At 41.5% G+C, this 11,349-nt stretch overlaps 5 protein-coding genes across 6 annotated transcripts; 2 read left to right on the top strand and 3 right to left on the bottom strand.

Annotated features, from left to right (window-relative positions):
- Positions 1-464: 464 nt before the first annotated feature.
- Positions 465-1,138, bottom strand: LOC104824785 (auxin-responsive protein SAUR15). The gene is made up of 2 exons (XM_010556949.2): positions 1,030-1,138; positions 465-928 (listed from the first exon to the last, which is right to left on the bottom strand). Exon 2 carries the CDS (start codon positions 859-861, stop codon positions 589-591), a length of 273 nt encoding a protein of 90 aa, XP_010555251.1. The 5' UTR covers positions 862-928; positions 1,030-1,138; the 3' UTR covers positions 465-588.
- A 502-nt stretch (positions 1,139-1,640) lies between these two features.
- On the top strand, positions 1,641-2,303 carry LOC109117139 (auxin-induced protein X15-like). The gene has a single exon (XM_019203880.1). The coding sequence runs from the start codon at positions 1,806-1,808 to the stop codon at positions 2,097-2,099; it is 294 nt and encodes a 97-aa protein (XP_019059425.1). The 5' UTR covers positions 1,641-1,805; the 3' UTR covers positions 2,100-2,303.
- On the bottom strand, positions 2,293-6,259 carry LOC104824786 (tRNA-dihydrouridine(47) synthase [NAD(P)(+)]-like). The gene is made up of 10 exons (XM_010556950.2): positions 5,860-6,259; positions 5,412-5,522; positions 5,061-5,288; positions 4,727-4,955; positions 4,260-4,507; positions 3,902-4,174; positions 3,224-3,505; positions 2,903-3,023; positions 2,621-2,790; positions 2,293-2,534 (listed from the first exon to the last, which is right to left on the bottom strand). Exons 1-10 carry the CDS (start codon positions 6,142-6,144, stop codon positions 2,436-2,438), a joined length of 2,046 nt encoding a protein of 681 aa, XP_010555252.1. The 5' UTR covers positions 6,145-6,259; the 3' UTR covers positions 2,293-2,435.
- Positions 6,260-6,560: 301 nt separating this feature from the next.
- On the bottom strand, positions 6,561-8,746 carry LOC104824787 (protein BASIC PENTACYSTEINE4-like). Of its 2 annotated transcripts, none has more exons than XM_010556952.2 (3): positions 8,583-8,746; positions 7,664-7,786; positions 6,561-7,559 (listed from the first exon to the last, which is right to left on the bottom strand). In XM_010556952.2, the coding sequence occupies exons 2-3, from the start codon at positions 7,730-7,732 to the stop codon at positions 6,741-6,743; spliced, it is 888 nt and encodes a 295-aa protein (XP_010555254.1). In that variant the 5' UTR covers positions 7,733-7,786; positions 8,583-8,746; the 3' UTR covers positions 6,561-6,740. The 2 variants fall into 2 exon arrangements, with proteins under 2 accessions (XP_010555254.1, XP_010555253.1); XM_010556951.2 differs by having other exon boundaries at positions 7,664-7,822; positions 8,583-8,745.
- Positions 8,747-8,993: 247 nt separating this feature from the next.
- LOC104824789 (V-type proton ATPase 16 kDa proteolipid subunit) lies at positions 8,994-11,095 on the top strand. Its single transcript, XM_010556953.2, has 3 exons — positions 8,994-9,189; positions 9,926-10,211; positions 10,665-11,095. Exons 1-3 carry the CDS (start codon positions 9,114-9,116, stop codon positions 10,795-10,797), a joined length of 495 nt encoding a protein of 164 aa, XP_010555255.1. The 5' UTR covers positions 8,994-9,113; the 3' UTR covers positions 10,798-11,095.
- Positions 11,096-11,349: the final 254 nt, after the last annotated feature.

Genomic DNA, 11,349 nt, shown 5'->3' on the forward strand with positions numbered 1-11,349 from the left:
AAGTAAATACCATTTAAAAACTTTTTAAAAAAAAAAAAAAAAAAAAAAAAAAAAACTGATTCACATCTTTCTTTTTTCCAGCTTATGTTGCATTGTTTCAGAAAAAAGAGAGAAACAGATGCTGAAGGACAATACATACTAGATGCGGGTTATTGCAGTAATAACAAGGACAAGGATTGTCGTTTGAATTCTTTATTTTGTTTTATGTGCTTTAATCAGGTTTAACCTATCCCAGTAACGTGCATCTCAAGTAATAATCTATTTAAGACAACCCCTTATAATTTCATGAATGGTATATATTGGCTTAGGTTTATCATCAGACAGACAAGCTGATCTTAGGTTACTTAGTACGTGATCTGTCTGCTTTCAAGAATCGGGCTATCGAGTTTCAGATCCATCCGTGGCATGGCGGGTTTTAGTTTCATTTTAATTTCCGCTTCATATTTGAAAACAGATGAACCGTGTTTATGATCAGATCAGATGTGAATGGTTTTCACAAGGGAAAAAAAACAATTTGTACAACTATTGTGATCAGAGTATAGTATTTACATCGTATGTTCCAAAAAAAAAAGCCTAAGGAAAAAAAAATTATCGGATCCGGGAAGTGACGGTGAAGAAGAGAGATTCATCGCAGGGTATGGTCAGGCCGCCCATCGGATGATCAAACCCGAATTCTTCTTCGGATTTTCTGAGCAAGGCTTGGAAAGAAGGTTCGTTCAGGTATGAAACTGGCACCAAGTATCTCTTCTTCAGATTACGTCCAACGTACACTGCCATGAATCCTTTTGGAGTCGAAGACGAATCACTAACGGACCGGCGCATGATTTGCTTTGCCCCCATAAATCCTCTCAAGAACGCCATTTCGGTTTCTTGTATCTTACACGGCTAAGGAGATCTTCTTGTTCGCGTAGAAGCTCTTGTTGTTTTTCTGAAAACGTTTGGTTTTTGGTTTGAGAATCAAAACATATCAGGTATGTATATATATATATTGATGAAGATAAACTATGAAGTTGGTGGTGGCCTACAAACCAAAGCACATGGTTTTGGCTTGCAGATACCAAACCGGCAATGTTTTGGAGGCTGTAGTTTGCATGTTAAGCCGTTGTCCTACATGATGATGATGATGGATCGACCAACTTGCAGACAATGAAATATATATACATACATCCCTATGGGATATATGAAACTGTGACCTACAAGCTTGGACATGAATGAAATGAAAACCGTATGACTGTCTAGGAGATAATGGCGGTGGGACATTCGGGTGGTGCAGCATCTTCACGAGGGTTTGTTTTCTTGGTTTTGTACGATAGGACCACGGAAATTGAGATATGACATGTTATGGCAATCAAGAACATGATCTTATGATAACATGACAAAGGCCCACAGGCAGATGAAGAAAGAAGCTTGGCAACAGCTTCTGTGGCTGAAACTAAATGGTTTCACGTACCAACAGGCATACATGCATGTGGGCATGTCCGCATGAACTTTAGCCTAATTTCACGAAATATGGTGGTCAATTTTAGGTGGTGGTCATGCAAATTGTCCGTCAAGGCTTTAATGAGATGCTGAATTATCTCCATCAATTCTTAAATTCTTGATGGGATGACGATGGACAGGCCATGTGGGTCTCCATATTAGCCACACTTCTTCCATAAGCAAACTATCTATAAATACATGATACAGAATCCGTAGTCTTCACAACTTCTCTCACACTTTCACAAGAAGAAAAAAAGAAGAGTTAATCGTCAAATCTTCGTCTATCAAGGGAAACAGAGTGACAATTACACACACAAAAAAAAATCATGGCAATCAGGTTTCCTCGCATTCTGCAATCATCAAAGCAAATTCTCCGGCAGACGAAGCATATCGCAACGTCAAACTCGGTTGATGTTCCAAAGGGGTACTTTGCTGTGTATGTCGGAGAAGGCCAGAGGAAGAGATTTGTGGTTCCGGTCTCCTTCTTGAGACAGCCTTCGTTTCAAGATCTACTAAGGAAAGCTGAGGAAGAGTTTGGATTTGATCATCCAATGGGTGCACTCACCATTCCCTGCAGCGAAGAGATCTTTCTCCATCTCACCTCTCGCCTCAACTTCTGACGGATTCTCTTTTCTTTCGATTTTCTGATCATTTTTCTTCGAGAGAAGAGATGTTAGAAGAATCTCTCCTCGAAAGGGAAACCCGGAGCTCGGGTTTAATGATGTAACAGTTTTTCACTCACGTTTTCAGTGAGTTGTAAGATCTAAGATCCTAACCTTCGAAACATAATCAAACTCTAAAAAAAATGATGTCTTGACGTGAAATCTTATGCCCACATTCTATTCCAAACTCTTAAATAGGCTCAATCAACAATCACGAGAAGAGTTTTTTGAGTTGTAAAAACATGACTAGAAAAAAGAGGCAAGTAAAAGCTTCTTACAAAACCAGTGAGTGAATTAGCCATTCTCCGCTCTGTCATAAGCGTTGGATTTGTGCTTTGGTGCAAACGTGAATCCGTCTGGAACCTTCCCGAGCAGCATTTCGGATATCCGAATCTGCACGTATCATATGCATCAGAACCGACCGAGATCAAGTTTCCATGGAAAACCCTAATGAAGAGTAAGGGAAAAAGAGTACATACCCAATCAGCTGCAGAATCCGATGACATAAGAGTCTCAAGATCATCACGGCCGTAATAAGAAGGCGGCCGCCAGTTCAGACGCTGAGGGATAATGTCGAGAAGACCCACGGGGATATACCTACAAGTGTAGCTCAGCCATTCCAACAAGAAGTGCCTTGTTGTCTCCACCCCTGCTTAAACCCAAATTTACATATCCTAAGCATATGATGAAATTACCATCCAATAATACAAAGCATCAGAATTCTCGGCCACAAATGATGAGGAACGAGAAGATGTTTTCACCTTTCGTATCGGATCCCCAATGTTCAAGACCAAACCTTACAAAGTCCTTCAAAATGTTTAGCCTTTCCCCCGAGGTGATGTCCCAGTCCCTTTGTTCTTTGATTTCGGTAAATAACCAAGGCTGCCAAGTAAGTAAATGCCCACAGAGATTGTATATGTTATCGGATAATTCTGAGCGCAATACCGATAGCAAAATTCATTAGCAAAAACGTCGCTACAGGTGTTACAGTAACAATTTGCAACGCAGCATATCCCAAAGGGTGCAATTTTAAAACGATACATTGACAAGAGAGAAGATAATTGGCAGTCGGTCATACACACCTTGATCAGTGCTCCACGTGCAATCATGCAGCTAGAGAGCTCAGGACAATCAGACTTGTGTTTATTCCAGTCTAAATACGAAAATACGTCTCCATTCCCAATAACCTGAAGGTTACTAGGGGCTTTCTTGGCACATTGGTATACATAGTCCCAATCGGCAAGCTTACTGTAGCGTTGCTGCCGTGAGCGTCCATGGATTGTCACTGCAGTAGCTCCCCAGTTGCCGATATCCGCAATTAATGAATCTATCCGGCTCTTACCCTCAAAGAAACCTGTACGAACCTGGCACCCGGAAAAACAAAGAAGTAAAAGAGTGTATTAGAACTTTAATATATTCATTTTGCAAAAATACAACATACTGTCAGAACAATTAAGTGATTTTTGTTCGTGTGAAGGGTCAACCGAGTCTTTTTTTTCCTTTATTTTATGAATCGCATCCCTGATCTAAAAGAAATTCTCTTCAGATCCCTGACTTAATCATCAAATAAAGTTATACAGATTAAGAGTCTTCTGAACAAAACTTTAGAGCAGGAAGAAATTTACTTCAAAATTGAACTCTTGATAAACGAAGACCAGTACACTACAAGAACGAATAGCAAAGTGATGAAATGGACAGAATACTAATTCCGAGAGAGTACAAATTTTCGGCATAAAGAAGACTGATGTTTCAGCAGTTACCTTGATAGTGATAGGGGTTTCAACTATACTAGAAGCCACTCCCACAATGTTCTTCATCCGTAATGGTTTAGTCAAAAGAGCTGAACCAGCACCTTTGTTCACAACAATATCGATAGGGCAACCCATGTTGATGTCAATGAAATCAACCGTGCATTCTTGGTCTATGAGCTCAACTGCACGTGCCACAGTATCAGGGAATGCGCCACAAATCTGAACACCAAACAGGTCTTCTGAAGAATGGCGTCTAAGCAGTGCCCATTCTGAAGCTTGACCCTAAATTTAGCAGATGAATTAAATTCTTATCATTATGGAAGAATCGAAATGTTTTGTAAATCACTCTGTGAATCGAGAGGCTAACCTGCAAAAGATTTGTGCACATAGCCATCTCACCGCATGTAACATCTGCTCCCAGCACTTTGCAAACTCTGCGGAATGGGAGATTCCCCACAGTTGTTAGGGGTGCGAGGTACAATTTATCTCTAACATCGATCAGCTTTTTCTTTTCACGAGGGTGAAATTTCAGACTGCCATCAGTTTCAACAACTTTGATACTGTTCTCAGTGTCGATCAGAGAATGTCCGTTCTTTCCCTCCTCTACTTTCATGCCTGTTCCAATACAATTAAATCAAGAGCTAACATCATGTATGTCCTGATAATTTTCATGCCAACTCTTTCAGTTTGCAATACAATTGACAATCATATGCTCCACAATTTCAAAATTATAAATTGTCAAGCCATCTAAGATTATCACAAGAAGATATTTTGGCAAGCAAATTTGTCAAAGGGCATAAAATTGTAATGATGAAGGGAAGAACTGCAACCAACCATCATCAACTTCACCAGCGCAACAGTTCTCCTCATTTTCAGACTTCGGTTTTTTCGAAGGTCGAACCTCTTCTGTTTCCACTGGCTTAGGGGTATCAATCTCTTCTATCATTTCAGATGTAGAAGCTGAGTTTTGAACTGCTACTTCAGTTGTTTCAGAGCAGTTCACACCAATTGCAGTTTTGACTGCATTATTATCTGCAGCTACATTCCTTTTTTTGGCATGCCCCTACAGAGTAATAAGATAAACCACAAGAAGAAATATCGTTTTCCATTTTAAAATTGAATCTTAACAAAGAAAAACAATGAAAGAAAGCAGAAATGTTTGGCATACCAAGAGACCCAAGGATTCTAGTTTTGCATCTGCTTTGAGGAAATTCATCTTGTTTTTCCACAAAAGCTTCTGTGTTTCTTTCTTAAATGTATTCATCTCTGAGTTTTCTTTCGCGTCTGAAGCACCTGCATGATCTCCATGAGTTCCAGAGAATCTGCAGGCCAAGCCATACGCGCACCTCACTCCAGATGTCACAAATGGGCATTGCCCCTCTATATCCTCTGGTTTCTGCAGTTGAAGTAAGTTGTCTTTTGGGTAAAGCTTTCTATTCATTGTCATACAAACTGGTCGCCAATCCTAATTATGATGCCAAATTCATATGTCAAATTGATATCATGTATAGCTAAGTACCTGAGCCTTGAAAGCTTCCAAGTCATGATTAAACCGGCATTTCTCATTATATGGGCAGGAATTAACATCTCCAGTTCTTGCAATCTCTGGGCACAGATTGAGCGCAGCTTTCTACAAAGAGCACGTCATCAGTGTCAATTTCAACAACAAAATGAAAACCATCCATGACAAATCTCGTAGCCAGCACAGGCTAAAAGAATTAGAGTGAATTCCATGAATAATGAAATCAATCGGAGTTTACCATACGGCAAATTCCAAGTTCTAGAAGTTGTTGGACTCATACCACTTCTGATTAACGCCATTTGCTACATTATCCCATACAAACAATCTAACTCTCTACACACTTACCCGCCTATATTCACATCAATACACGACCATAATAGGCTGATACACACAGCAACATCCACAAACTCATACATATACAGGGCAAAGCGTGTGAAGCATATACCTCACGCCGTTCCCGTTTGATTTGCCGTTTAGATTTCTTCTCCTGGACCAAGCCCGACTGAGACGCCTTCGAGTCTGTGGCAGAGGCGGCGTCGTTTGGGTTACCGGTACGGTTCGGAGGCGGACGTAAAAACTCCTTCTTGATAGGAGCCACTGATCGAGAAACAAGCTCTTCGGGCGTCGCTTGGTACACAGAGCTCTGGTTCGTCGACGGTTCCGGCGGTTGTGGTCGCGTCTCTCCTTCGAGCACCGTCTCAGACGCCAGCTCCGCACCTGACTCGGCCATGGGGGACGAATCGGCTTGGCAAGTTCGGCCAAGCCAAAGGAGTCGTGATATACGAGAGGAAATGACTGTTGGGGGAGAGAGAAGGAATGAAGATGCAGATAGGGTTTTAGGCCGGAGAAAGAACAAGCAAAACGACAGGATAAGTCGTCGTTTGGAGTTTAAACCATAAACCCTCCTTCTGAGTGGGAGGGCTTGCGTAGAAACGACTCCAATGGCTCAGAAAAGCACATTAAATGCAATCCTCACATATTTTTAAAGTTCAGATTTTATATCCATTAATTAATTTCAATATGACATTTTAAGAAAAAAATTTAATTATTCAAGGTATAAAACTCCACACCCCACCAATGAAAATAATTCATGATTTTGTAGTATAAAGAAAATGTGGTCCCATCCACAATGGGGAACATTAATAATAGCATGAAAAAAAAATATGCCCATTTCAAAAGATTATAATAATTTTGGTTCTACCTTACAACGAACATATTTGACAATATAACATACAAACAGAGAGCTTCAGCTTCATCCTTTCATTCCATATTTCATCCTGATCACTAATAAGGAGAAAGAACATTACTTTACATGTGTTCACGGCTCTACTTGATGGTGATGTACCTGTTCGTTCCATGCCTGGCCCAGTAATCCTTGAGATCAACCGGGCAAGAGAGATCGTGCCCTTCCGCTGCCAAACGGCTGAGCAATCTCATGAAAACGCTCCCGCTCATCTTCCGTCCGCCCATTCGGGAATGCCTCTTGTTCAGCATCTGCGGAAGCGGATACTGTGACAGTGTCGTCGTGCAGCAGGAAGACTGCCAGCCGCCGTTTCCCCATTTATAACAGTGATGGACCGATCCCGTGCACGTGCACACGGGTACTGGCATAGTCGTCTCGTCAAAGATGACTAGGTTTAAACCCACATCAGTACTGTCCCAGTCAGTTCTGCACCTTTTTCCCGGAGAGGCAACTCGTCGATTCAGATCCTCCCCCACTTTCTTACCCTTTGACTGTACCGGCTTCCTCTCTTTCTTCCTTTTGGTCAGCTTCATGTTGGTTGGTTCAGGGGAAATGGCCGATATTGGAAATGCTTCGGGAATGTGGGTCTCCCCGGTGTTTATGGCCTCAGCCATGTCGGACTGGGAACTGTGCTTTAGAGGGAAGTTCAGACTGTTTTCCCGGTATTGGAGAGCAGCTATGGCATTGTCTCTCTCCATTAAGGCGTTATCCCTTTCAGAAAGAGCTTTGTCCCGTTGCTGAAGGGCCTCATCTCTTGCAGCTAATGCTTCTCTCTTTGCAGATAGCGCTTCATTTCTTTCTTGTATGGCTGCATCCCTCTCGGCGAGGATGGACATGATCTTCTTATTCATCACCAGCGCATTATGCTGCTCCTTCATCTGATGCTGGGGCATCATGTTCCACTACACAACACACACACAATATGCGATTTGCTTCAATCTGAGGAAAACCATTCGAGGGAAAAGAAAAAGAAAAATTGTTTATCCATTTCATGTGCCTGTCTTACCATCGAATGTGTCCCTTTGTAGTAATCCGGTTTGTACCTTACACTCTCATACTGCCCACCGTTGTCCATCTCCTTCTTAACTTCAAAGAAAGCTTACAATCTTCTCACCCGCACCCCCCAGCACTAGCAAAAGGGCAACCAAGCATTGTCATTTGCTTTCTGAAATGAGGTTGAGGATCACGAATTATGAGCCCACGTTACCACACAGAATTTCCCAAAAAAGGATCATAGGCAACAACTATTAAAATCATCCTTTTATAAGCTCGATGAGAAAAGACAGATTAACCACAACAAAGGGTGGAGAAGACAACATCCATCCGCTTTGAATTGAAATCATCATTCGAGAATAAATGTCTAAACGAAACCAGTTCAGTGGATCATCCTTTCCTTAACAATCAGAATTATCTGTGCCAGGGGAAATTCAATCAAAAGGGACAGCCACTTTCCCCGGGGTGGGCAAGCAAGTAAAAAGACGTAGACTTGCAATCGATCTTTCTCCGGAAAAATTCTAAAGGTAAGCCATCATCCATTCCACGGGTACGCCAAAAACACTAGAATCTAGATCCATGCAGAAGCCTCTCCAATTCTCACTATTTTCCTTGCGCCGTCAAAAATTCCCTACGACCCACTATCACCACTCAAAATCCCGTAGCATACCCAGTTAGGGTTCTTCATCAGCAAACTACCCAACCAATCAGAACCCGTACACAAAAAAAAAGGATAAAAATCACGAAAACTAAAATTTTGAGCGAAAGCCACGGGTTTTGAGCTCGAAGAAGGGCCGAAATTCCCCTAATAAGAGGGGGGGAATAGAAGATTGAGAACAGAAACCCTAGAGAAACAATTAAAACAAGGAACGCATTCGCAAGATCACAGATCAAAAGAGACAAGGACGAGAAAGAACAACGAAGAAACTTACGGAATTGTCCGAAGAAGAAGAGTAGAGGGTTCTGAAAGGGGCGAGCGAGAAAGGAAGCAGAAGAGTTGGATACTGTTTTTCCCAAATAGCCTCGGTAGCAAGTGATACAATTACAAGGTTATCCACGTCCTCCCCCACATTCCTCGTTCATTACAAAACCGTTTCCTTGTCGAATATCCTCAAAGCGCTTTCTTCCCGTAAACAAATATTTGATTTTAATTATATATAATAAGGAAAAATAAAACGGTGACACGTGGGCTGTCCGAAAATTTTAACTTGACGTGGGCCTTTTATATACATACGGGCCGTTAGTAGGCCCATATTATAAATCCGAGTTGAGTTCGGGTTGACCCGGCATGAGATGAGATCCCGACGTGTGCGCTTCGTTGTCTTAATATAAGCCTGGGGGTGTTCATCCCCAAAACGCGGAAATCCACACAGAGAACCAGCTTGATCAGATTTCGGTCTCTCTGTTAGGACAATAGCAAAACTCTTCCAGCAACCTTCTGCGATCTCGTCTTAATATCCGAGATGTCTTCGTTCAGTGGCGATGAGACTGCGCCTTTCTTCGGCTTCCTCGGCGCGGCTGCAGCGCTCGTTTTCTCATGTAATCAGAACACTAAGTTCCCTTTTCCTTTTGTCTTTCAAATTTGCTTGATCTGTGTGTTTTGGTATCTTCCATGATGTTTCTGTACTTAGCGGTCGTTGGAATCGAATGCGATTTGGAGAGATTGTGATATGTTTTGTTAGTTCTGGATCGGTCTAGGGGCATTCGCCGTTCTGTTTGTTTCTGTTGTTTGTAAGATCTTTCTGAACCTTGGTTTACTGGAATCCACGACAATCCTGATTATAGTCTTCTGTGTTGGATTTGACTTGGAGTAGAGAGATCCATTCGGTTCTGTCCTGTTGGATAATTCTATGCTTATGAACTCTGTGCTTCCTGTAGTAGATGAGGATCTTGAGAAATTAAGACACGAATTTGCTGGATTTTTAGAAAATGGGGATTTTGTTTGCTAGATTTGTATTGGTTAATTAATATTTGTTCCTAAACTTAGTGTTGCTTTTGCTTCATGAGATGTCCCCGGACTTTGTGATTGTTGTGCTCTAGATTGACTTTAGGAAATCTAGATTTTTTCCCAACTCCCAAGAATAAAATTGGCTAAATAGAACACACTTGTTCTGTTTGAACATTTTGATCTTTCTGAATGATGTAATTGTTTCAAACACAGATACATTTGTGTTTGTACTTATGGATATGCCGAGTTACATTGTGATCTGACAGTGTTTAATTCATGAATAAGGTTATCTCGTGTTATTTTGTGATGGGTTTGTGATTTTATTAGGCATGGGAGCTGCTTATGGGACAGCCAAGAGTGGGGTCGGTGTGGCATCTATGGGTGTGATGAGGCCTGAGCTGGTCATGAAGTCTATTGTCCCAGTTGTTATGGCTGGTGTTTTGGGTATCTATGGATTGATTATTGCTGTTATCATCAGTACCGGGATCAACCCCAAGGCTAAGTCGTACTATCTCTTTGATGGGTATGCCCATCTTTCTTCTGGTCTCGCATGTGGACTTGCTGGGCTTTCAGCTGGAATGGCCATTGGAATCGTGGGTGATGCTGGTGTCAGGTATAATGCCCCTTTTGTTTCATGCCCCGCCTTTTCGGCTTCGTCCGCATTTTCTTTAGTTTTCTCCATCATTTTGAACATAAGGATAATCAGCTTTCATTTGCCGTCTGTGTCCATTCCTCGACATGGGCTTAGTTTGATGAAAGAACTGTCCGCATTAGCTAGAATGACTTGTATCTTGATCTGACAAGTGATTTGGTGAGTCATCATCCACATCGTGGGTAAAGGTTACAGCCTAATCCATTGATCATGCAACTGTTGCCAAACCAATGTCAGAGATTATGCTTTTGAAGTTCGTGTGCAATATCTTACACATGCCCTTGTTGAGGCAGTATGGTTACTAAGTTATCATTTCTTTTCGGGGGATAAACCACCAATTTGGATATTTAGGCGTGTGTACATTCATCAAGCCTGTATATCATGTTTCATAAACATGGTGTTTTTGTTCTACAGGGCCAATGCTCAACAGCCAAAGCTTTTTGTCGGGATGATTCTTATCCTCATTTTCGCTGAAGCACTGGCACTGTACGGTCTCATCGTCGGCATCATCTTGTCTTCCCGAGCCGGTCAGTCCAGAGCAGACTGAGAGGATGGCCGGTTTTGAACCTCAAGGATTCTTTCAGCACTTGCCATCAAGCCAGACCGTCGTCTATTAAGATGGTGGATTTGCTTCCGACATGTTTCTTAAGAGCGTGTTGGCTCGATCCAAAAAACAAAACACTCATCAGTTGTCGTTTTCACCAGTTCTGTTATGTTTGATTGTTTGTAATATGTTCGCGAAGGAGATTATTGTCTGCTCAATAAGGACGTCATGAGTGAGAGACCCCATATTTAAATTATATTATTTTTCTCGTTGAATAAAACTCGGAAATATTCTCTTCCTATGAAGCTCTTGTGTGGTTAAATCGATAACGTTCATCGTTCCTTTCTTTGTCAAATCCTTCTGGTTTGTGTATGTGTTAAAGAAGAAAATTATGATAGATGACTAAGACTAAGAGAGTGTTATGACAATGTGCATTAAAATTGATAAGGCTGGATTAATCGGGTTTCAGTTCGGATTTAGTTCGGTTATTTCAGTTTTAGAAAAACTATAACCATTCGATTTTTACATTGAATTCGATTTTGGTTTGGTTATGAT

This window comes from Tarenaya hassleriana, unplaced genomic scaffold (assembly GCF_000463585.1).
Source record: "Tarenaya hassleriana unplaced genomic scaffold, ASM46358v1 Cleome41, whole genome shotgun sequence".
Lineage (NCBI taxonomy): Eukaryota > Viridiplantae > Streptophyta > Magnoliopsida > Brassicales > Cleomaceae > Tarenaya > Tarenaya hassleriana.